General features: G+C 41.3%; 3 protein-coding genes across 8 annotated transcripts in view; all 3 read right to left on the bottom strand.

The window, feature by feature from the left end:
* Positions 1-825: 825 nt before the first annotated feature.
* LOC113169763 (lysosomal-associated transmembrane protein 4B) lies at positions 826-14245 on the bottom strand. The gene is made up of 7 exons (XM_026371446.1): positions 14014-14245; positions 13021-13132; positions 11344-11417; positions 10979-11101; positions 10712-10810; positions 9755-9850; positions 826-1939 (listed from the first exon to the last, which is right to left on the bottom strand). Exons 1-7 carry the CDS (start codon positions 14107-14109, stop codon positions 1859-1861), a joined length of 681 nt encoding a protein of 226 aa, XP_026227231.1. The 5' UTR covers positions 14110-14245; the 3' UTR covers positions 826-1858.
* A 1342-nt stretch (positions 14246-15587) lies between these two features.
* LOC113169762 (protein LYRIC-like) lies at positions 15588-21521 on the bottom strand. Its single transcript, XM_026371445.2, has 12 exons — positions 20881-21521; positions 20516-20635; positions 19780-19861; positions 19228-19440; positions 18544-18684; positions 18082-18153; positions 17916-17984; positions 17584-17729; positions 17337-17453; positions 17116-17223; positions 16871-16997; positions 15588-16538 (listed from the first exon to the last, which is right to left on the bottom strand). The coding sequence occupies exons 1-12, from the start codon at positions 21208-21210 to the stop codon at positions 16474-16476; spliced, it is 1590 nt and encodes a 529-aa protein (XP_026227230.1). The 5' UTR covers positions 21211-21521; the 3' UTR covers positions 15588-16473.
* Positions 21522-22086: 565 nt separating this feature from the next.
* ubr5 (ubiquitin protein ligase E3 component n-recognin 5) overlaps positions 22087-25142 on the bottom strand; it is a 28697-nt gene continuing 25641 nt past the window's right edge. For 5 of the 6 annotated variants that reach the window (XM_026371439.1, XM_026371441.1, XM_026371442.1 and 2 more), the window contains exons 54-58: positions 24960-25115; positions 24445-24558; positions 23280-23424; positions 23055-23140; positions 22645-22857 (exon numbers count right to left, since the gene is read on the bottom strand). In XM_026371439.1, coding sequence (XP_026227224.1) covers positions 22645-22857; positions 23055-23140; positions 23280-23424; positions 24445-24558; positions 24960-25115 — 714 coding nt within the window. Of the gene's footprint in view, positions 22858-23054; positions 23141-23279; positions 23425-24444; positions 24559-24959; positions 25116-25142 lie in introns of all 6 variants that reach the window. The other variant, XM_026371438.1, reaches the window with a different exon arrangement.

The raw sequence follows: 25142 nt of genomic DNA, 5'->3' as shown, positions 1-25142 counted from the left end.
ATGAATGTATCCCAGCCGTGTCTTTTAGTGTCTGTGCAGGCTCTGTCATCGCTCTGCCCCTTACTCCGTCCACTCTCTGTCTTTCTTTTTACTCCCCCTCTTCAGCTGCAGGGACACGTCTTGTGCAGCTCAGTCTGTGTGTTAAACAGTAAGTCCGATACTTTTACTAACATTTTAAAAGTGGCTATGAGCCCTGTGCCTAGCTCAAACTACAGTTTGTTCTCATGGTTTAATTTAAGATTTGTTTAAGCAGCTTGTCCCTTGTGCTTTCAGATTTATACACTGGAGATCAGATTGAGAGATTTATGACATCCATGTGTAAAGATCATGCACATATCATTTGATCCTTTTGCAAGTTCATGTAATTGGATTTAGTTTATGTCTTATATATAATTATGTGCAAAAACAACCTTTAAAAGTCCAGAATCTGCACTTGTGGTTCGTCCTCTTGTAGCAATATTGACTAACTGAATAGAGTAGAAGCAGGTATTGAACTGAGGTGTAGCATGTTTAGTCTTTATGTCAGTTTATAGTGTCTAACAGTCATCACCACTGTGTTTACATCCAGTCAAGGAGCAATGAAGCAGTTTATGGAAAGACATGAGTAGAGTCATCCTATCACCCACTCTGGGGATACCTGCCTACCACACAGTGAGCATGTTTACACACCTCTTACACATAGTTTCCAGGCGCAAAGCTCTTATTTAAGCAGACAACAGACAAATCATTTGTTAATAATATAAGTAGAAACAGAACCTTTGAAAATACAACACAAACATTTGTCAATAAAATTAGATTTTAATAGACAAATAAATGCCACATCTTTATTTTTCATACAGCAACAGTCGTCAAGTCATTTGCGTCCTCGCAGGGAGCAGCTTACCAGTAACTGATGAAACAGACTCGTGTGTTTACGCAGACCTGAAGCTCCACTAGCTTAATTGAAAAACCACAACCAGGGTCCATATTCACTAAGCTCCTAAGGATCCTGTCTAGAGTCATTGCACCAGGTTCCCTCAAGCAAATCATTCAGAGTGACTTCAAAGAGCAAAGTGTTGCCAGATCAGCGCTACGTCTGTGCTGTCGACAAAGATAAACAGCAGCCAAAGACATATCTGGTCACATCAGTAGAAACATCAAGTTACATTTACAAGTTACAATCAGCCCAATCACTTCACTTGACTGTGGTTAAGTAAAACAGTAAAAGAAGGTGATATGTTCAATATACATTAGGTTGATCTTTGATCATGTCAAAGCACAGGCAGGTGCATTACTTTGGGAGAACTTCCATTGGAGGTGACCGTTCATACATGGCTCTATAAAGTGCACTCCTTCAGAGAGAACATTATGAATGAAGGCAGTCCAACCCTGACCACGAGCAGAGACGAGACGAATAGGAAGCACTCCTCACTCACTACAATTATCGTTTTAGCATTTGTGCATAAGTTAAATATAAATATCAAAGTCAGGACACACATAATACTATCACAAACACACAGAGCATAAATAAAACCAATAAAAATATATCTCATCTATGAGCTATCTGACTTTCTAGTGCTCTCATATGTTACCTCAGCCACATGACTTGTGGAAGTGAACTAACAGAGATAGACAGGATGAATGGAAGAGTCACAGTAAAAATATATGTTCACCAATAAATAACAGGATGGGAGTAGAGGTCACGGTGGCGGCAGTAGAGTGTGCGAGACGATCTTGCGTGCAGCAGTGCATGCATAAGGTGTATGTAGCTACAATATACTCGTGATTATGCTGTGTACTAGAGAGGCAGTGTGGTGCATCAGTTCTGCTGGGGTTTTAGTAAAAGTCAGCTCCAGTCAGAAGGATCCTAAGAATGTGTTCATGCTGTAGCAGTGGCGTAAGGTGGGGTAGCCTGCTTGGGAGGGACACTGACACTGTCGTCATAAGGAGGTAGCAGCACCTGGAGATAAAGAACAAAGCAGAAGCTTTAGTGCAAGTTGATCTACAGCTGATATAATAATGATATGAGCAGAAACAATCCACGGCACCAAAATGTAAAAATGCTATATTATCGTAGTTCTGTGAACATCTGGGTCTGATTTTGTTAAAGCTGGGTAATTTATGTACCAGCTTTAGTGCAATTTCAGGAGGAAGAATTACATAGTAAAACAGTCTTTTGGATTAAGTGAAGCCCAGAGAAGAGCAAATAGCACAGAAACCTGTTCCTAATAAATAAGCTAAACTGCAGAACGTAAGTCAAATATCATTACGTAATATGTACAACTGAAGGATGGGACACAACGCAACTTAACTTGTATAAAAATAAGAATTCTTATTATAATAATGACATATTTTATTGATTCCCTTGGGGACATTATGGTTGGACAGCAGACAGTTCATACAATACTACTACAGGGTTTCAGTGTCTTGTCCGAGGACACCTCGACAAGTAGCCAGGAGGACCCACATTTGGCAGCAAACACTTAGAGACTAAAACCACACTGAAGTCAGTTGAAAGGACAGATTTAATCAGACTAACAGCTGTGCAGACTGTGGACAGAGAGCCGGGCAGATAATTGTCCTCAGTGAGCACAAACAGGCTCAGCTGAACCATGCCGGACACTGACATTGACTAATCAATACCTTAACAGTGTCTACTGGTGATTAGATCCTCGTGGACATGGATCAATGTTCCCTTGAACTGTACTGGCCTGTAATCAACATAAACCAGTAAAGTCACATTGTCTAAACCGGAACTGTCTTCGTTGAGCATGCTGATCATTAGTGACTGTGTGGTATTTAAGAAATCAGTGGGAAAGTGAATCAACCCCATAAAAAGTGAATATATGTTGCTTTATTATTTATTGTTGGTCCTTCAACACCAAATGTCCAGGAACGTGGCTCATATGGAACACATTGGCGGAAAATGATGCACAGCCATGCAAGCTGTTAACAGAAACCCACAAACCTGCCTGTGGCCTGTTGGGATATGAATATGTCAGCCTCTAATTGAAAAAGCATACCTGCAGAGGTGAAGCTAACGTTAGGAAACACAGGCCTCTGCTTTTTCTGGCTGGTTTTACTAATGATGTCAGTGAGTAGGAGAGTGGCCTCCTGTTCTGTTCTACACATCAGGAGCAGACGGACATTTCTGTTTTTATCAACTGCAGAAAAACATCATAGTCACACAAAATATAAAGCTGAGTGCACACTCAGAGGAGTCCTACGCTCCTGACTGAAGAGAACTGGTTTCTCTACATATCCGTGAAACCCAAAATGCTGCAGGGTCAAAAATACGTTTGACTGGAGTCAACTGTTAATAAACTATTAAGCTCCTTATGTGTTCAAGCTGAAAGCATTTTGTCACAACTTAACTAAAGTTTGTGACAGACAAAACAAGTCATTAGTGTTTTTCAAGCCTAATTGTTCTTCTCCTGCCTTTCAGAGTGCTGTGTGTGGGCAGCAGGTAACAGGAGACCCAAAAACATGGAGTCAGAGCTCAGTCACTGTACTGCACAGCTACCACTGTAATGGCTTTGCCAGCATCTCATCTCTCCATCCAAGTCTGTTCATCCATCTGGGCTACTGTAGTCTGTGTGAAACTCCCTGCTTTTAAGCCCTGAACTGGCTGTCTAGACTGAATAAGGAAATCATTTTTCCACTGCGGTTTTCTTCGTGTGGCGATTATGGTGATGGTGATGGTGAAATAATCAGATAATGTGTTACGTTTGTTGTGGAAATTTTCTCTGCTCTGGTGAGTAAGGAAATGGAGACTTCTGCCGGCCGACAAGGTTTATTCTTTGCAAAGAAGGTCAATCAAACACACTAAATGGTTAGAATGAAGAAAGACCCCGGACAAAGGAAAATCAGGGCTTTTATACCTGGGGAACACCTCCCCAGGTAGGTTTCACAACCTTTTGTCATTTGTAAGTGTTGTCACTATCTTTCTGGGATGTGGGTTTGAAGGAGTTTCCCGTAGGATCTTACACCCAGGTGATAGTTCCTGAGAGACCCAGACGGCTTGATCAAAAGACAACATTTGTTTCATACTTTGGTGAGAAAACAGAAGGTTGTGTTTGAGGAAGTTAGATATCAGGAGATGCAAAGAGCTTAAATTTCCATTACAATTCCTCCCTTTTGATTATTCATTAATCATTAAAATAAAATAAAATAAAATAAAATAAAATAAAATAAAATAAAATAAAATAATAATATGAGTCGTTAACCATTAGACAATGACGGAATAAAAAATAAATAATAATAAAAAAAAAAAAATAGTAGTAGAAATAAGATAATACAAAGCAAAGATGCTTGGCCGTTAGTCAACAATAACAGAAAAAAGAAGAAAGAAAAAAAAAAAAAAAAAAAAAAAAGTAAAAATAGAAAAATAGTCACAACTGAGATGATAACAACAACAGAAAAAAAAAACTTATAATAAATAAAATAATATGAGTTAAAAAAAAAAAGAATTTCTATTACCATTAGACAATGATGGAAAAAACGGAACAGAAAAGAAGAGTAGTAGAAATAAAATACAAAGCAAAGATACTTGATCAGCAGTAACAGAAAAGAAAAAAAACAAAAAACAAAACAAAACAAAACAAAAACAGAACAAAAACAAAAACAAAAAGATTAAAATAATGTAAAATAAAAGAAATAATAAAAAGAAAAATAATAATAATCACAACTGAATTATCTAACACATTCATTTCCCTGGATTTTAAAATGTATCATCATGGCAGTTGTTTAAGAGAAAATGGAAAAGAGGGATTGTTTACAGAATGTCATCATCAGAGTCCGAATCTGAGCTGGAGTAATGATATGGATCAAGAATGTGAAACAAAGCTGAATTTTGGTCGGCATCATTAGTGTTTGCATTGTGTCCTCTTGTCAGAATGACAGTTTTGGCAGGTGTGTAGGTGTAGGTGTCTATCAGTGTTGTCAAACATGAGAAAGTCAGTGGTGCATGGTGTAGTTCTGTGGAGATGTTTTTTGGGTTCTCAGTCCTGCACTTCCGGTTGGTGTATGTTGAATGTACAGATTGGTTCCTCGTGTCCTCTCTTCTTGTGCTTTTGCCATCCTCGCTCTGTCCTTCCTCGCGTTGTCGGTCCTCGCGTTGACGGTTCGCCTGTTGATGATTCTCTCGTTGACGGTTCTCCTGTTGCCGGTTCTCCCGTTGCCGGTTCTGACGTTGACGTTCTCCCGTTGATGTTCTGACGTTGACGTTCTCCCGTTGGCGGTTCTCCTGTTGATGTTCCTCCCATTGTCAGTCCTCTCGTTGTCAGCTGAGTTCCTCTGTTGGCTCAGCTCACGTTGACAGCTGAGTTCTGCAGGCGGCGTGTATCCATGTAGATCTCTCTGCGATCTTCATAGCAGTGTGTGTTGTCAGGAGCACCTGGAATGGGCCTCGCCAGCATTTGGAGTGTCAGCCTTTTCTTCTGAGGTCCTTTGTCACCACCCAGTTCCCTGGTTGGAGGTCATGGAGTGATGTGGAAGCTGGTGGTGGAAGGGCTGACTTCATCTGTTGAGAGACTGTGTTGTGTGTAGCACAAAACCATGCATGATTGACAGAACTTCTGAGCCTGAACTGAGCCTGAACTGAGCCTGAACTGAGCCTGAACTAAAAAGCCTTTGGTGAACCAGTGTTGAGTTATGGCGTCCAATATTCCCCCCTTTTGACACATGGTTTAGCCCATGTGTCAGTTTTGTAAAGTGAGGAAAGAAATAGTTAGACAGGTCATGTTTGTTATCAGGTCCCCACCACACTGCCTCTGTATGTGTGGCACCACAGCGATTCCACAACAGATTCTCTTGTTGTGTGGCAAAGGACTGTATTGCTGTAAGAGAGGTGGGTAAAGAGATTGGAGTTGAAATAAATACAAGAATGAAGATGAAAGGTTGGAGAGCAGTTCTTTGCAGTGGCATCAGCTTTTGCATTTCCTAGAGAGAAAGAGTCTGAGTTGTTAGTGTGAGCCAGGCATTTACAAACAGCAATCGATTTTGGGCGTAGCACGGCATCTAACAGAGCCGTAACCTTGTCATGGTGGTTAGTGGGTGTTCCATCAGATTTCAGTAACTGTCTGTGTTTACATAAAGTGCCGAAATCATATACGACACCAAATGCATATGTAGATTCAGTGTAGATGGTTGATCTTTGTTGCTAGCTAGTCTGTCAGTGCTATCAGTTCTGCAGCTTGTGCAGAATAGTAAACCTGAGACAAGAGTTTCATGGTTAGTGACAACAGCAAATTTAACTCTGTTGTGATCTGTTTGTTGGTCACGCGAGGCAGAGTCATCTACAAAAGAATAAAGTCAGGGTTAGTTAGGGGTGTCTCTTGCAGATCCGGTCTTGGGGAGCAAACCTGTTGGAGGACAGCAACACAATTATGTTCTTGTCCATTATCTAGAATGGGAAAAAGGTTGGTAGGATTTTGGAAGATTCTGAATTGCATCTGCTCTTTTGGTGAAAGAGTTTTCCCTGCAGAAGTGATGACATGACCTAGGAAAACAACTTTTCCCTGGACACATTGAAGTTTTAGACAAGCTGGCTTTGTGACCCTTTTTAGCCAGATGCTTCAGGAGTTTGACTGTGTTTGCTTAACACTGCTCTTTCGTTGGATTGCATATTATGAGGTCATCAATATATTTTACTGACAGCCCACAGTGTCTTAGGGACTTCCTGTAGGGTTGTAATAGTTAGGTTAGTTTGTAGTTAGTTAGGTAAGTTGTTATTCATGCAAAAGGAAAAGATTAAGAAGAGAAAAAAATAATGTTAGAAGCGCTTTTTTGGTACCAGCTGGATTGTTGTTGTTGAGTGTGCACAAAATATGTCAAACTTTTAATATATCACTGCAATTTTGGTGAAAATAAAATCGATTAATCCGCTGTTCTGATGTGTGAATACATGTTCGTCAGAGCTTTCCCTCAACCAACTTTCTCATATGGCTCATCAGGTCCTGGTGGCACATGAGAGGTGCAACGCACATCCTCTGGTGCCATGAAGTCTGTTGCAGCCGTTGAAGCTAGTGTCCTTGTTTCTGTAAAGAACTCAGAAGAGATTGTTGTTGTTTGCAACTTCCATTGATATGTATGTGTCAGGTCTGGGGTATGGTGAACAAAGGAGTGTGAACAATTTGGTTCCAGATCAGATAGCCTGTGGACTTTGACACTGTCTGGGGTTGAGATCAAACAGAGGCCTAATTTGCACATCAGGTCTTTGTCCTTCTTACTTCAGAGAGTAAGAAGGCATGTTTAAAATTTGTAAAGATTTATCCACACCTTTGAGTGGAAGGGGGATGTTCTCTCTAACTGTTTGCCCTGATGAATCAACAGAGTACATATATTTTACACTTAATGTGGGCAGATGTATACTGAATATATGTTAGAGTAATAACAGTTGTTTGAGATCTCAGTGGATTGTGTATTCTTGTGTTCAGTATATGTGTGTGGGTGCGGTACCTTCCTTTTGTCTCATGAGTTGGTTTGGTTTGTCAGCAGGAATCCATTCCTCTCCGACAACCCTTATCCTCTCTCAGTCTGACTTGTCTTCTGGTGTTCTTGTGACAATCACGTTTCCAATGTCCATGTTGGCCACAGAGAAGACAGATATCATTTGAGGTTGATCTTTTCCAGTTCCTGCGCTGGCTGCGATCCTTCCTTCTATGATCATAGCTTGATTGTCTCTGTTCTCTGACTGTGGACATGGTTATTGCTGCAAAGTGAAGACTGGAAACTAAAGTTGTATCTTCTGGTCCAGATACTTCAACCATGGGCATGTTGAAGGCTGCATATTGGTTGGGATGGTGTGGTCTATGTGCAATTGGAGATTGTTGCAGTGTGGTGGAATCTATTTCTTGTCCTCTGCGTGTTGTAGAGGTGTGTGGTGGTGGAGTTGAAGAATGGAGGGATGGGTTGCCGTTGAGGTCTGGATCCAGCTTCAAAGCCATCAACTGCAGAAACAAAGAAGAGGAGATCTGCGAGTCTGGTGTTCTTTGTGTGTTTGAATTGTGCTTTTCTTGAGTTTCAGTTTTTTCTTGTGAAAAGGGTGGTTGTTTCTGCATTGTTTTCCTGTTTAGGGTCTCTGCTTCCCCTTTCCACATCTGTAAACATTCTTTTTGCATTTCCATTGTTTCTAATTTTTTAACAGCAATATTCTTTTTTCTTCTCATTTGTTGCTCTTTTCCTTTTAGTTTTTTTTCTTCTAATTGTGCTATGTTTTTGAGACTGAGGGATCCCCCTATTGGAAATCCAAACTCATCTGTCCAGACATTTAAAAATTTTAAGCTTTTATCCCCATATTTCTTTCTCATAACATCCACAATCGGTCCCTCCGGAGACTCACGCTCCCCGGAAAACGTACTCCCCATCTCAAACGTGGAGGCCACGCGCGGCAACTACGATACAGACGTCTCTATAAAGACCACTCTGTTAGGCACAAGTGATAAAAGCCGGTATTTCGTTTAAGGAACAAATGCTAAGACCCTTATTTTCGTTATTTTGTTTGCTTGCCTTGTTTGCTTTAGATAAAAGCATCTGCTAAATGAGTAAATGTAAGAAAAAACAGCTATATAAATCTTCTATATCGTTTTATGGTACAACTAAACAGATAGAACTCACTTTGGATAAAAGCGTCTACTAAATCAATAAATGTAAATGTGAAAAAACAGCTATTAAACCTTCTATATTGTTTTATGGTACAAGTAATCTCTTGAAACAGATAAAAGTCACTTTGGGTAAAAGCGTATCGCAGATATTATAGCGATACAAAGTTGTGGCATGTGATGAAATGCCCGTCTCCAAATTGACTAAATGTAAATGTAAATGTAGAACCTTATATTTCGTTTAAGGAACAAATAATAAGACCTGTTATTTCGTTTAATGGTACAAATAATAAAACCGACTCAATTATGGATAATAAGAGAAAGGAAATATTACATCAATTTAACCCCAAATTTAAAAATTTAAAAGTCAATATTTCAGTGCTCACCAGATGAATTTCGCTAAATTGCGTTCTTGGAATCCCAGCGGCAACGATCTGGGGCGACTGCGGTCAGTCCTCCCTTCTCAGAAGGGTTTGAGGTTTGGAGGCTGGAAAACCTTTCTTCCAGGATGGCCTGTCGCTGTCCGCGTTCCGTCCCAGACGGCTGCTCGTGGGATCCCACTTCTGACACCAAACTGTTGTGGAAATTTTCTCTGCTCTGGTGAGTAAGGAAATGGAGACTTCTGCCGGCCGACAAGGTTTATTCTTTGCAAAGAAGGTCAATCAAACACACTAAATGGTTAGAATGAAGAAAGACCCCGGACAAAGGAAAATCAGGGCTTTTATACCTGGGGAACACCTCCCCAGGTAGGTTTCACAACCTTTTGTCATTTGTAAGTGTTGTCACTATCTTTCTGGGATGTGGGTTTGAAGGAGTTTCCCGTAGGATCTTACACCCAGGTGATAGTTCCTGAGAGACCCAGACGGCTTGATCAAAAGACAACATTTGTTTCATACTTTGGTGAGAAAACAGAAGGTTGTGTTTGAGGAAGTTAGATATCAGGAGATGCAAAGAGCTTAAATTTCCATTACACGTTCGAAGGATATTCTTTATTTTCTTTCATCTGCTGACTTGTAAACTATTTGCTTTGTTAGTTAACAACAGCTCAGTGGGAAATGTGACCAACATTCACAGCGGTGGCCCAACTGGGGATAAATAAGAACAAATGTACAGTTTTTGTTTAACTTCAAACACGTGCAGCTTCCCATTACAGAACAGTTGAAGAGGTGACTTACTGTGGTGTCGTTGGTCGTAACATAGAGCAGGATTTCCGAAGTACCCCGGCCACTCACATATCTGTAGCAGTTCCACACACAGGCTATAAGGTAGGCCTGACATCAGGTAGACAGAGAACAACAACACACATTACAAGGTGCACAGTGCAACAACTCAACATCATCTCCTAACAAATTCATAGCGTGTGAGCCAACATGTTTTTTGCTTTTGCATATAACATATGGCTGGTATTTACAGTGTTTAATTAACTCTCTGTTTACAGGTTCTGTGTGTCTGCTCACTTCAGAGTAGTAAAATCAAGTTCCTGTTTCTTCTGTTGTCCAGGATTCACCTCGCTCTCAGAGGGGCAGTTTGCTACTGGAACTCTTCAGCCAAACACAACACCATCTGCTACATCTATCCACTAGCATGTACTGAAGACACTGAGCTCTCTAACCTACAGTAACCCAATTAAGAGGCCGCTTTAAAGCTCTGACAGTTTGGGTTTTTAACTGCAGGAGTGTGTTGTCACTAAATAGTCAATCCAGTCCAAAGCAAATGACAGGATGGCAATGAAGCAGATTGTGTTCAGGGGATTATTTAAATGATTTAAAAGTTCAGCGTGTGATATACATAGGCTTAGTTGGGTCTGATGGGAGTGCTGTTAGTTCTGTAGGTTTAGTAAGGTAGTGACGAAGGCAGATGAAAAGTCTAAATGTCTCCCCAATCATCAATTATCTTGATGAGGACAGAAATGAATCAGATTTCATGGAACTCCATTCAGACATGATGGCACCAGAGGTACAGTAAGGGAGTCATCACAGCTGATAGCATTACTCATCAGGGAACTATGATGATCTAGTCATAGCCCATCTCATCCTCTTCATGTATATCTTTATATAAGAGTGGCAGGTCTGCAAAGAGCTATGTATAAGATCGGCTCGACATATGGAGAAACTTAATGAAGGCAACTTTACCTTGAAGCCAAGAATACAGCCAATGAAGAGCAGTACGATGAGGACCAAGCACACGTTACTGAGAGCAGAAATCTCCTCTTTGTAGGGGAAGTTATCAGGCTGCACAGTCAGAGAAGCAACAGTTAGCAAACAGCAGAGCTCTTTGAGCACTAAAGACATACACTGATGCACACATACGTCACTCGTCAACCACCAAATTCTGTATCCTGCTGTAAACGTGATGTCACTCACTTCAGCTGTACAAGTAAAACACTTGAGGTTTCTTACCAGTTGCTGCAGGTAGTCCTGTATCGTATTTGGGTAAACCACAATGGTGACAGCGACCAGGGTGTTGAGGGCGAAGTCAAATATTTGGTAGCAGAAAAAGGGGACGATCCAGGCAGCACGCAGCTGAAGATGTGATGAACAGAAGATAGGTCAGGATAGTCTGGTATATTTACCTCAGAGAAGCAAGGATGCATTTAAAACAACAGCGGGGATGTTACTTGGTTTTGTGTTGTCAAAAAAGATCAAGTGCAGTAGATTTTAAATATGAATAATTCTTGTACACAGCCTGAAAACCATCGATGACACAGTCAGAGTGTGTGATTGCACCGTGCGAGTATGAACAGACAATTCAAATCATTAATTACCTTGTATGCACCATACGTCGCCATCCCACATATGAGAATCATCAGTAGGGAGATCGCTGAGGCGATGCACATGTCTGGAACAGCAAGGACAGCACAGTTAGAGGCTCCACTGCTTTTTAGTGCCACTGTTTATTTCAGTTTGGTGTGAGGTCACTTTGGTTGAGGCGCATTCACTTCCAAATCACATTTCTGGAAATGTTTACAACGTCATGTCACCAGCTCATCCGGGCACAGCAAACAGTGTTTAGAGGAGAAATGACAAGCTGCATCTGTCAAGCAGACGAGGATTTAACCTCGCATCAACTCCGCATAACAGGACTAATCATTCTGTTACATAAAGCACCGCTACCAGGCAAAATCTAATGTTGTGAAAGGGTTTGGACTGTGAACAGAGAGGCAATATGCACTCAGGCAGACTGAGTTCAAACTAATGCAGTCTAATACGACAGCCCCGCACTAAATCTGCTTTCATGAAGGTGATAATGTTCCATTTTTGATCTAGAGACATGCCGATGCCAAACTCCTGTTCAGCCTGTTTTATTTGAAGTGATGGAAGGAACCAAATCTCCTGTGTAGCTTCATCATCAATGGCAGAACAAACAGCAGCAGCAGCAGCCTCGTGGGCTTATTGTTTGTCATCTAGTGTATAACAGAGCTCCACCGTCTTGTTTTGAGATCTGATGTCCTCACTGGCTTCCATAGTTTTGAATGCCTTTTTCAGCAAACACACAGTATCAAGCATGAGTCATTTGGCAGGAAAACTACCTACAGTAAAAGGCTGAGAGTTTGTTTTTCGGTTGACTATCAGATTTGTTTTTTCAGCAGAATTAGCGGCACACTTCCAAACCGACGTGATGTGGCAGAACCACGCAGCAACTGTCACTGCAGCTGATCTGATGCTACATCCCAACATCACTGCAGTATTACAGCAGGCAAGCAACACAACAAGCTCTTCACCATCTCGTTAGTATAGTGAAGGGATACTTCTCCCTGCGTGGTCTGTGGTTTCCCCCCTTTAACCTGCATGGTGCATAATACTATAGTCGGGGAGAGGACGATATTTGGACAGTGCGTGTTTGAGTAAATACAAATTCCGAACCACCAAAATCCGACTAAAAGCTGATTCATCAAAAAATCCTCCCTCTTTCTCTCTCCTCACGTCTTTCCCTTGTATCATCAGTGGGAGAAGTGTGGATGCAGTGAAGGGAGCTGAGGTGTACCCTCTGTGTCGGTCTGCGTATATTGCTGCTGCATGTTGATTACTCTGAGCGCTCGCAGTGTCCACACAGTGTAGTCCTAATGCAGGGGTGGCACTGTAATAGCTGGTAAGTGGGACTATACAGTCCCTCCCAGCCAGAGGAGACAGCGTATGCTGTGGCTCACCTCCAGCCACACTGTTCCAGCGTGCACCGGCCCTGTTAAGATGGCTTTTCAAATGCTCTGCACAGATGGACGTTAGACTTGCAGCTATGCAGCTTTAGTTGTTTGGTTTTAAAAGATCACTGCCTAGACAAATGTGTGAGGTCCCTCTCACAGGACAATATTAATAATACACAAATACAGTGCTAAAACCTTAAGAGTGGCTAAGGTGTTATTTTGTCTTGAAGCTGGTTCAGGTCACTGTGAGACTACATGTGGGGCATTCAGTGTAACACACCGGCCTCCTGGGCTACTTACTGGCATCATCCATGACATCCAGGTCATTAGCCAACTCAGCGCTGGTCAGGTGGTACTGCTCAGGATCGCTGAGAGCTGTGAGCAGGATGAGCAACACCACGGCATTGATGAGCTTAGGAACAGAGAACATATGGGTAGATAAAGAATAACAATATGGACAGACAGACGGACAGAAGGTGGAAGAGAAGAATGAAAAATAGGGCAGATGCTAAATGTATTCTGACACATTAAGCTCTTTATATCTGTCATGACACATGCAATGACATGTCTCTTAACAGTCTTAATCTGCTAAAGGGCACAATGTTTTTCTGTCCATGCTGTGCCGACCAACACACGGTGAAAGATGATCGCTTAAATCCCATCTCACAAATACTGGGGCTTCTTTGAATGACATGTTATATGTCCTCACATACTGTACACAAGCTTTTATTGCGGTGTGGCCAGCACAGCTCATTATGCAGATGACTCACACTCATCCCCACTGATCAGGTGAAGGTAATGGAAAATTCTTTTGCATTCAGTAGGCGACCCTGACACAAAACCCTGCTACCTGAAGAGGCCCTCTGCTAATTTATTCATACGGAGCAGAGGGAGGGTGATTTTCCACACGGGGTGTTTGGTTTGCTTAACCTACTCCTGCACATTCAGATCAACATCGTGGTGGTTCAGTCAATTTTATTCAAAAGGCCAGATATAATAATAATATATAACAGCACACAAACCGTCATTTAGTATAATAAAAATCCTATTATGAACTATTTCTTAATTGAAAATACTCCCAGTTATTTAGAAAAGTCAAAGTGGAGCTAGACCAACACTAACTTAGAGAAGACAAACTGATAAAGTCTATGAGGATTTGGTGTTTCAGTAAAATCCGGCTGTTCCTGAACTCAACAATCACACATTCCAACAAACCCCACGAGTCCCCTGTGATGAGTTCACGGTCCCTGTGGACGGTGTTTCTGGATGTGTACAACAATAGGCGGTGCTCACCATGTACCAGACCCCCAGGATGATGGTCCCTGTGCGGACATGGCAGCACAGACAGCAGCTTGTGGAGAACCAGCGGTCCCACGGAGAGATCATCATGTTCTCTGCTCTCTCACAACGGCGCAGAGCATCTAGAAACGGAGTCGGCGCTGGGTCAACAGCGACAGTCCGCTGTCCCGGTTAACGTCCGCTGAGCGTCGGTCCTCACCGAGGAGTGACGAGCAGGACCCGACAGACCGTCAGTGACCTGTGCGCTACTGATCAGCGGGAGCGGATCAACGGAGCGCAGCGCGTCAAGCCAGCGCCCGGTTAGCACGCAGCTTCCGGTTTCAAAATAAAATCCCCCCAAAGAAATGATTTGATGGTTTTAGAATGAAGCCTAAAGTACATTCATTTTATTCCAAGGGTTATTTTTTAATTATTATCTAACACACATTTCATAAAGGGAAAAGTAGTGGAAAAGTGAGGATTAGTATCTTTAAATTAATTACCGTCTTTTTTTCAACAATTAATTTAACTTTTTTGTTTTTGTCAGCTAAACAAATACATCATGTCTACAAAATCTGAAAAATGTAAAAATATTATATATTGGACACAGTTTCAGAACTTCTCAAGTCCTCTAAGTAGATAGCTGTGGCCTCTGAAAGGTGCGATTGTGAAATGTCTGACGAACACTGCATATGGCAAAAATACTAAAGTTGCAACCAGAAAACGTGCTTAAATTAATATTTTACTGAACTATCTAAGTAGGTCACTGCGCATATGTACAATTTGTGCTATAAAATAATTGACAGGTGTAAAGATTGTAACACACACATATATAGATGGAGAGGGAGAGAGAAGACAATGTGTGAGTAATGAGGCTATGTTACAAAGGTTTGATTTGATCAACATCTTAAAATCTCTATCAACTAATTCATAGCAAGGTTGATGTGCGTGACACAACACAGACACACCTCCAGCTCGCCCACTGATAGCTGTGATGTGCTCCAGCACCCACCTCAATACGCTCAGTATACATACAACAGGCATGATACATGTCTGTACAGAAAGAAAAATTATAAACATGAGATGATGCTAATTTCCATTTTTTACCTCAGGAATTTTACACTGCGCTCTTATTTTGATGACTAAAACCACCTATTTCCAGTCTTGTTCTGGTCCACTCTGCCAAGTTGACAGCTGATTGCTGAATGAGGACGCATTTAGTCTACCTGATAGTGATAAACACCAAGCTTGTGTCAGATTAGGCGGGATCAAAGCCGATGATGTAAGCGCTCCTTTCCAGAAAGTTATAGAGAGGTGGTTTAAATTAAATACGTTTATCTGGAAATTACAGGTCATGTCTTTACACAGCCTTGTTGGAGCACCATTTTCTCCCTTTGAAGATCTCCTGAACTAGAAGTCTTGTCTACCTATACAGCTCAGATGTTAGGGCTGAATATTTCTTTTCTAAAGGTTACCCTGCAGGCCTGAGGCATAACCTGACTGCTGTCTGTTGTGTTGGCTAATGTCAACCTGTTTCATTATCATTGCTCACTAGTGGGATGCTGACCTACAAACCACAGCAGGCACAATTATAGAAAAACTGGCCTTTATTTAGTCTTTTTACATATGGCTTAAGCTTTTCTTTTATTACAAACAGGTTTTACAAAAGGATCTGAAGATGTCCGAATTAACCACTGTTGGAAAACTGTGAGGTCAATGACACTGCAATGGTACATCCACAATCAGAGGGTCCCACACAGCTCCGGCCACAAAGCAGTCACAGATAAAAACAGCCACAGTTGTATCAACACACCGCAGTACAACATCAGACAAGGGACAAATCAGATGGACTGAGTCAATGAATTGTTGTAGTCACACAAATCAAAAATACAGAGCAGACACTATTCCCTTTTCTGCACTTAAAGATGCTCGTTTCATATAGGTCACAAAATGTTAATCTTCCTGCTCTTTTTGCCGCAATCACTGTACCGTTTGTGGCTCGCAAAGGTCAGAGCAAAATAAAAAAATGCAAGCATAAGCTAGTTTAACATTATGGCCCAGTGTTGTTCGACCTGATGTGAGTTGACCGTTTTCATCCTCAGCACAGTAAAACTCCAGTTGTTCGCCATTGCAACATCAATTTTCTAAACATGATCAGTAGTTCTACAGGTCTAATTACTACAATACAGCTCCTTCAAATCGGTTATTTGATTCAGTGGAATTAGAATCAGAGTATCAAATGCATACTTAAAAATCATTAACACCGCCGTTACGTTAAGATTGCACTGCATCTAGTTTTCAATGATCCACCAACTGACACTTGACGTGTCTAAAAGTTGTTTGTTTTCATCTTCCAGACAAGATTTAAAGTAAGTCCTTCATGGTGACCTTCGTTCAAAGTTCTCGTCACAAAAGGTGTTGCATAAACAGGATATTAAAGTCTTTTGCATACAGAGGTCTGCAGAATAGACTGTCTCATGTCTCTCGCCTCGCCTTCTTCTTCTTTGCTGGTTTGGGCACTAGGCTCTCCTCAGGTTTTTCTGTGAGAAGAAGAAGAAAAGTAAAGACGAGTCACAACTAGAAACACGTCGTTGTTCAACAAAACAAGCTGCTTCATATCAGGAGGATCCCAGATTTTCGCACAGGATTTAATCTCTAAATTGGGCAAAGTCCTAATGTAAACGTTAGGTTCTGAGATGTGTGTCTGTGAGCAGGTGCTGTGCTGGCATTTATTTTAGTTCATCATTACATTTCCTGTGTAGAATTAGTGGATAAAAAGAAACATGATTTGTGTTTTATAAAGCCCAATTAACTTTTATTATCACATTAAATTCTTAAAAATCAAAATTAGTGTCCCGTCTAAAGTGTTTACTTTGTTGTGTTGGAGCAGGAGGGTTGTTCTGCTTGGCAGTGGGATCTCCCTCCGCTGGCTTCTGTGGCACTTGTGTGACAGGGGATTTCTGGGATGTGTTGTCCTTCACTGGTCGCTCCACTCTCAGCTAGAGAAAAAGGAAGTCAGGTAGAAAAGGGACATATGAAATAAAAACTAAATAGGAAAGAAAAGGAGTTCTGCGGGTCATGAGGACAAGTGGCATGTTGTTGCGTCAGATATCTGACCTCAGTAGCAGCTGCTTTGATGGGCTGGACGGCAGCAGTTTTCTCCTGAACAGCTGGCTGCTTCGTGACTGAGGCTACGGGTGCTCCCTCCTTCTCTGGTTCCTCGCCCTTCATAGGAACCAAGAAAACAAGCTGACTTTACATCCACCTGTCTCACAAATTCAAGCTAAACTTTAGAAATGCCAAAGACTGAAACATGAAGCAGACAGGCGTGGGATTACCTGGCCAGTTGCTCCTCCTTCCTCTGCAGCCTTCTTCTTCTTCTTTTTCTTCTTTTTGGTTTTCGTCACTCCATCAGTGCCTGTCTCCACTTTGTCCTTGTCATCCTCCTCCTCCTCCTGAGGATCACAAACAAACATGAGTAAGAAAGAAAGCAGGAACAAAGAAGGCAAAGTGTGGGTGTAAAGCAAGGCTTGGACACATCAGCATAGTCCGGTGCAATGGTGCAATCAGACTGGGTGTGCTTACGGTGGCTCTAATCAGCAGATTAGCCTTGGCAGGCTCAGGGAGGGGCTTCTCCTGAGCGGGAGGGGGCTCAGAATTGGGTTCTTCATAGTTGCCCCAGGCTTCAGAAGGAGCATTCCAGTCAGAGCTGGGGTCAACTGAACCACCATCTGCAAAAGAGTCACAGAGGAAGACTTAAAACAAAACCATCTTTAGACAGTGGTTTTAAGGTTTCGAGATCTGTTTGGATCATTGAATTTGTGTTGTTATATTCCAGATTCGAAGTTTGTACGATTGTACAAAGATGATAAAGATAGAGAAAAAGAAAAACAAATTAATGTTTTTTTTTTTCTTACTGAGTCCAGACCACTCGTCGTCCACTCTGGGCTGACTGAGCCAAGGCAGCTCACTCACAGGCTGAGGCTCTACAGGAGACAAGAGACATTGACACAACCTGCAAGGGACATGTTTAGGGAGCTACTGTACACCCTCTAGTGGCTAATCTTACTGAATTATACTCACCAGCAGTACCAACTCCTAGGCCACTGAAAGTCAGATTAAACTCAGGTCCCCTCTCAATTACAGTCCATGAATCTGAAACACACACATTTCACAAATGTTGTCATGTAATCCATATAACGGAGGTATGGATTAATATAAATGGGACTATGAAAACTAGATGAAAACGCCTGACAAAGACACTTCCCGGAGTCTCGCTTAGGCTGTAATATTTATTCTTTTACATTGTTTTGTTCTCTTGGACCTTCATGTATCTGGGAAAAACATCAGACCATTGCACCAAAATCATATACTAATGATAATGTTGTAATCAATAACCATCGAGTGCACCTTTGACACTGTAGCTGAAAGACATTATCGGGCAGTGACAGCTTTATGAAATGCTATAAAGCTGTAAATTATTATAATAACACATGCAGCGTTCAACAACGGAGTTGTCTGGTAGTAGAGAGGAAACACTTTTACCATCGATCACAGGCTTCCACACTGTTGCTGGTTCCCTGCTGGTTGTCCAGGGGCTTGTCTTCTTAGCAACATTGTGAGCAGGAACCTTGACTGGCACATCAGTCACGACTGCAGTCACTGCGGTCACCTCATTGCTGTTAACTAAAACCAAGAGAGGTAACTCAGCCAGAATAAACACAGATCAGGCTGGCAACACATCTAATACTGAAGAGACATAAGACATCTGGTTCACCATTACACAAAACTGAGCTATAACTGGGGTGTGATCAACATTTTCTGCCTTCACTTTGGAAGAAATACTGGTCACAAAAAAGTTAATATATGACGCCAACACCAGTTATAAGAGTCTGTTTTTGCAGAGAGCACAAACACTTAAGCAACAGCACTTCAAGGAAAACTCACTAGAGACATCATTTCAATTCCCATAGTGCCTGTATGTATAGTGTGACCTGTCAACAAGAGACCAACAAAAGCAGAATCAAAAAGAGCAGATAGAAATAGCTCCCTGTGAATGTCAAATTAGGATATTTGACTGAGATCTTTTGCTTCGTGTGCATGGATACATTAAAATAAAGAATTAAAAAAAAAAAGTGCTTTTGCAAAGTCCATTACTCTTCTCAATCTGTAAACTTCTACAAAAAAGAAAATCACAGCCTAAATGAAAATATACATAATGAAAGCCACCTTTTTTCTTCTTCTGGCTTGCAGGTGCAGGTGCAGGTGCAGGGGCTGCAGGGGCCGCAGGGGCCGCAGGGGCCACAGGCGCCTTGGGCTCCTCTCGGGGAACGCTCACAGGTGTGTCCCCTCCGCCAGGACTGGCTGAGCCATCACTGGAATTTTTGTCCTTCTTGCGTTGCTCACGTTTCTCTTTGTTACTGACCTTTGTCTCCCATGTGCCTGAAAAGTATGCGAGTGTGGAATTACTTGCAAAATACTCTAAGGGTTAATTGTGAGATTAGTGAGAAAATATGTTATGGATTAGTCAGGATGAAGGGATCGATGCAGAGTGTTAAAGTACACACCAAATACATTTTGCTGAGAAACAACTGAAGGTTCTACAACAATAAGTAAATGTGTAAAGTTTATAACCAAGGCTTTAATTCAAAATAAGTGCAGAATGGCCTTGTTACTCAAACAGTGACTTAATAAAGAAATAAATGATAAGACTCCTTAAGTGACCATACCCAGGCATCACTTGTACCAAAAGAATTTAATTATACAATTAAAATATTTCACCTTCTTCTGGTTCCTTGCCATCTGCAGTCACCGTCTTGGTCTCCTTCAAAGCCTGTTTGGCCTTTTTCTTGGACTTCTTTACCTATAAAAGGAGAAACATTGAGCTTAAAGTAGAAAGGAAAGCCAGTGTCTCTAGAAAAAATCTAACAAGGGAAGGGCTACATTGGACATTCTATGTAGTGTTTATTTAATCTAAAAGAACAGCAAGTGGGCAAGTGCCTCCATGCTGACTGAACCATGGACAGTCAATCAAATGTGCATGCTCCAGTCACATCTATTTATAAGTGAAACTACATCCACTATCCAACACTCCCTAAATCTGTTACATGTTCTTTTTGTAAATGCTATTTCTATCTCTTGGCATCTGCCAACTATTTTTAATAATTGTATAATTTGTTTTATTCTGTGGTACTATGTCAGAGGTTAAAATTGTGTGCCGTTTTAAACCAGGAACCATCCCTCAGGATTTTGCTGCTGCATCTGCAAGTTATAGACTGTAATCCAACACTAGCAGCTGCTCTGGTTACATCAATGCAGAGCGACAGTAAGAAAATGTGTTTTTTTTTCCACAACTGTGTTTCACTGAATTGGTGATCAGGCTTGTAAGAAAGAGCAACTGGCCGCAACTCGCTGACTAAACACAATCAGGGCAAATCCACCAAAATGGACAAAATAGCTCACTCCACCATAATGTCTCAAGTGTGTGTTGCCATATGTCATTGGTAAAGCAAATTACCTCTGCAACCTTGTCAGCCTTGACTTCTGGTGAAGGCGGATGGTGATGTGGCACTACCTCTTCGGACACTATGGTTTCTTCCTGTGGTTCAGCCACAGCTCTTCCATTTGGCTGGGCTTTCTAAAAAGAACACGTGAAGATGAGATGTAGAAGACATCATTTCTTGCTATATTACTTTAAAGTAGTCAATAAACAAGACAATCAGAGGCAACCACAGCCAGTTCAGTCTCTAGCCTGAGGTAACAATATGCAAACTAGCGTTAGCGTTAACTGTCAATGAGGCGTTAGCATGACAGCTAGCCCTGCTAACGTGAGGTTATCAAGCTAGGCATGGGTGTAACGTGAGACTGGTTTCATTTACGTACCTTTTCTGCTTTCTTCTTCTTTTTCTTCGGTTCCTCGGATTTGATAGGTTTGTTGACACCTCGCTTTATTCCCACACCGTCGTCGACATGGCTTAAAGCAGGTCTCTTCTTGAAAAGAGCCCGGCAGACTGAGGCCCACAGGGCGACCATCAGCACCAGCCCGGTACATGCCGCAAAGAGGATCACCCATGGCGGAATAAGCTCAGGCTTCAGTCCCAAATCCACGCCGAGCTCGGAGCGCACTAGCTCCAGCCCTTTGGACAACATTTCATTGAGACGTTTTGTAAGCAGCTTGACCTGCTGAGAGGCCGCGTCCTGCCACTGCTCCATTTGTATTGTTTTTCAAACAGACCGATTAGTCACGCTTTGCTTGCCACTATTAGCTGCGCTAGCCTGCGGTGCTAGCTAAAAATAAAGCAAAGACTTAATGGAAAAAAATAAATTCATCCCCTTCTCCGCCAGCAACATAGGCTTGTGAAACAGACAGCTAGCTAGAAAATCCCGGAAAGCTGTGGTTACAACCTAATTTCGCAAATTAGCCACTAAGCTAGCGGATATCATCATAAGATAATACGCTACCGTTAGCTGACCATCACAATGAATGTGCTGCGACCGCGAGTGGAGCAGGTTCACCTCTCACTGGAGGGGAAACGCTGCCTTCAGGAGCACACGTAAACCGGAGATTATAAATCTCAGTTGTATACTCAACTGCACTCTTAGCATTCATAACCAAGAGGCAATAAAAAAAAAAAAAGGTGTCGTTTCGAAGTTGCTGAAGAGAATATGTTAGAATACATTTACATTCTCACATTGAATTTAATAAATATGTCTAACCCTCTAGACATATGTGTGGTTTGTTACTATTTGTTCTGTCACATTTCATGTTAATGTGCATTAACAAGGAATTTCTCATTTTATTAGATCTGGTACAATAAATTCCTGACTTCACAAAAAGATTTGAATGTAACAAAAACGGGGCTTCACAGTGCCAATGGTGTAGGCGGGGCTACGATTTCTATGACGCTGATTGGCCAAAATCGTTGATTCAAAAAAGATGCCAGTCCTGTTCCTATAAAATAGTTTATGGGGTGTATTTTGTTAAATGCTCACATTACTATTTTACAGTCATACAAATATGATGTTGTTTAACTTTTATTGGGCTTAACATACAAAATGCAGAGGGGGAAAAAAAAAAAACAGAACAACTTCTTTGCATCCAAGTTTATTTTGAAATTCCCTACTCCCCCTGTACAAGAAAAAAAGGACTTTCCACAAAGGCAGCAGTGAACTGTCAGTGACTAGTACTTTTCTAGGGAAGAAAAAAAAAAAAAAAAAAAACTTATCACAGTGTGTCTTTTCTTCTTTTAAATACTTCTACTGCTGTCATCTTTGGCTGGGTTACGGTAGACAGCTTTCTGTCAAACCAAATTCCTGGGAAGCAAAGGTTTAAGCCAATAGAGCAGAGCTGTGGGCTGCGGACATTTAACAGTGCCAATGCAGGAATGTTCTGGACTGTATACCTCTTCTTCATTAACACAAAAGGAAAAAGAAAAACACTTAAAACTGAAATAAAAATAACTGTTTGTGTTCACAACACAAACAAATATTACCGCCTGGGGAGATTGCGACAGTATGATGAATTTCATAAAATTGTATAGACAAAAAATAAATCTACAAAAATGGAGCTAAGTAAATATTACACAACAGTAAACATGTTTTTTCTTTTTTTTTCTTTTCTTTTTTTTAAACTCTTCTGTCGAACCTCTACACAAAACCAAAGTTCTTGGTCTTGATGGCGAGCAGGAGTTTCTGTTTGAGTATTTGTTTTGAAGAATAAAGTGGCACGTAGAGACGTGAGATGCAAGTATTGGCCGTGGGGAGGTGCTGGTCATCTGGAGGTCGGATGGTGATGGAGGGCATCGGCTGGAAGCCCTCCTCGCTGGCTGGGAGAGACGGGCTGGAGGTCCAGAAGTACACCTGAGAAAGAGGAAAAGAATTAGTCACATTAGTCACTTGTGCGTTTGGCTTCAGAAAAACTTCTAATGCTGAACTCTGTGTCGTAGCTTAGCCATGACTTACATTAATTAGAATTCTGGGCCAATTTTTATACAGCAACCTATGAAACACCAAAATGGTGACATTCTTAGTTTTAATATAATGAAAAATATTCTTACCAGATCTTGCCTCTCAGTCATGCTCATCTTCTCCACTATGGACCAAAACCAGCGCTTAAACTGAAGTAGTTTATCTGCATTTTCTCCTGTTGGATAAAATTCCAGGGCAAGTCTTTCAATATATATATACACATCTCAATATAATGCATTAACAATTTATAACAGTGAATCTTCAGTGCTGAGTAAACAAACAGAGAGCAAACTGATAAGACAGAGCATTCATACCAGATTCATCATTGAAGGATGTGAAGCTGATGAGCATCTGGACGTTGACTTCTCCACAGCCATTGACCAACAGCCTGAAGTCCTCAGCAGTCAAGTCCTCCAGGGCATTCTTAGGAAGTACATCTAGCAAACCCTTCCTCATTGCCTGACAGACAGAGCCCAAAAATAGAGTGAATCATTTAGAGACTTCCAAAACACTTGTCTGTGTTTGAAAGGCAGACGTGTTTTGAATTAAATACCAACATTTTTTTTATATTATTGTTACTGTTAAATCCCATAAAGACTAAAACTTAATTGCATCTCACCATAAAATCTGTGAATCCAGAACCTGATTTCAGACTTATTCTGTTGACTACAAAACATGCAAAACACAATACTGTTTTAGTTTATCTATAAACAGCGACAACCATCACTGTCACAGTAGTTTCGGTAAGGCAGATGCCACTGAACATACAAGAGAGATAGTTAAATGTGATGGATTAACTGGACCATACTTGTAAGGTCTGAGTATTCACAAAAGAAGATACAAGACGTGCGCTGAGAGGAAGAGAATGAGGCCGACAGCTGACACTAACATTATCTCATTGACTAATGGCGAGCCAGAGCTATGGGAGACTGGTGGTACGGCTGCCCTCAGCATTCAACAATGCTGAGGCAGAAGCATAAATTAGATGCCAAGTTACAATGAATGGGACTATCTGGAGCAAACACTACTGGCACTGCAGATGGGAAAGACATGGATTGTGCACTTTGAATAATCTCAGAGTCAGGTACAGAGAACTTTACTTTCTGCTGTTAAGTTGGTACATGCTGAAAAGGTTGAAAAAAAAGGCTGATAGTATACAATTCAGAGTTCACTAGCATGAGTGTGAATGTGTTGGCCACTATTAAGTCAGTGGGGCTGTTCATAGATAAACTCAAATGGCCATATTCTTGTCAAATGACAATCACCAGTGTTAACAGAGCTCATTGATGTGTTCAATAGTTCTGGTCAGCAACACGGCTCTATGGCAGAGCCAAATAAGCTAAATCAGGTTCTAGATTCAGATATTATGGTTTGTACATGTAATTCACAGTTTTTACACTCCATGAATGAGATTTGCAAACAATATGAAAATATAGAAAACCTTGAGCAGTATCACTCAAGTCTCAGTGTTTTACTTACATGGAGAGGCTGCTCAGCCACCACCAACATTCTGTATTCGGCATACTTCCTCACATACTCGTACACATTAAGGGGAGTAACTGGCATGTTGACCCCACCAGACAGAAGCTCCACCTGAACAAGGAAGAATAAGGCATCAACACATGACTTTACCAGAGTATACAGTTTGTTTATATAAATCTTTCTACTGTACTGAGATGGTCTGAACCTCAAGCACTACATTTGGCATGCCAATAATTTAAGCAGTGTATATGTTGAAAGAAAACAACTAATCCAAGTGGTTAATATTGCTCATATTTACTCATAAAATTCAACATTTCCAAAGTATGCCGCTTGCTTTCAACCAGTACTTTTAAAAACATTTGCCTCTCCAAATGTTGTAATACTGTGCTATTTTTCTGTATGTCTTTTCATTTATTTATCTATTATCTGAACTAAAAATGGCACTGGAGGATGGGCTTGATTACAGGTAGAGCAGCTAGAACTAGTGACACAGTGACACTGTAGTCCATTACCTGTCCTGAACCTTCCTCTTTGCAGAGGTCAATGGCAAATGCCAGGTCCATGGCAGCAAATACTGCATCTGCTTCACCAGCCTGTGAATGGCGGATAAGCTGCCGCAGGCTTTCGTACATGACTGGGTCGAAGAATGCAAAGTCGTGCCAGTTCACCTGCAGTAACAAAGAACATTTAACAGC

Source organism: Anabas testudineus, chromosome 16, assembly GCF_900324465.2.
Source record: "Anabas testudineus chromosome 16, fAnaTes1.2, whole genome shotgun sequence".
In the NCBI taxonomy this organism is placed as follows: Eukaryota; Metazoa; Chordata; class Actinopteri; order Anabantiformes; family Anabantidae; genus Anabas; species Anabas testudineus.
Note: the sequence above shows the minus strand (reverse complement) of the source record. Positions and strands in the feature narration are given on the sequence as shown.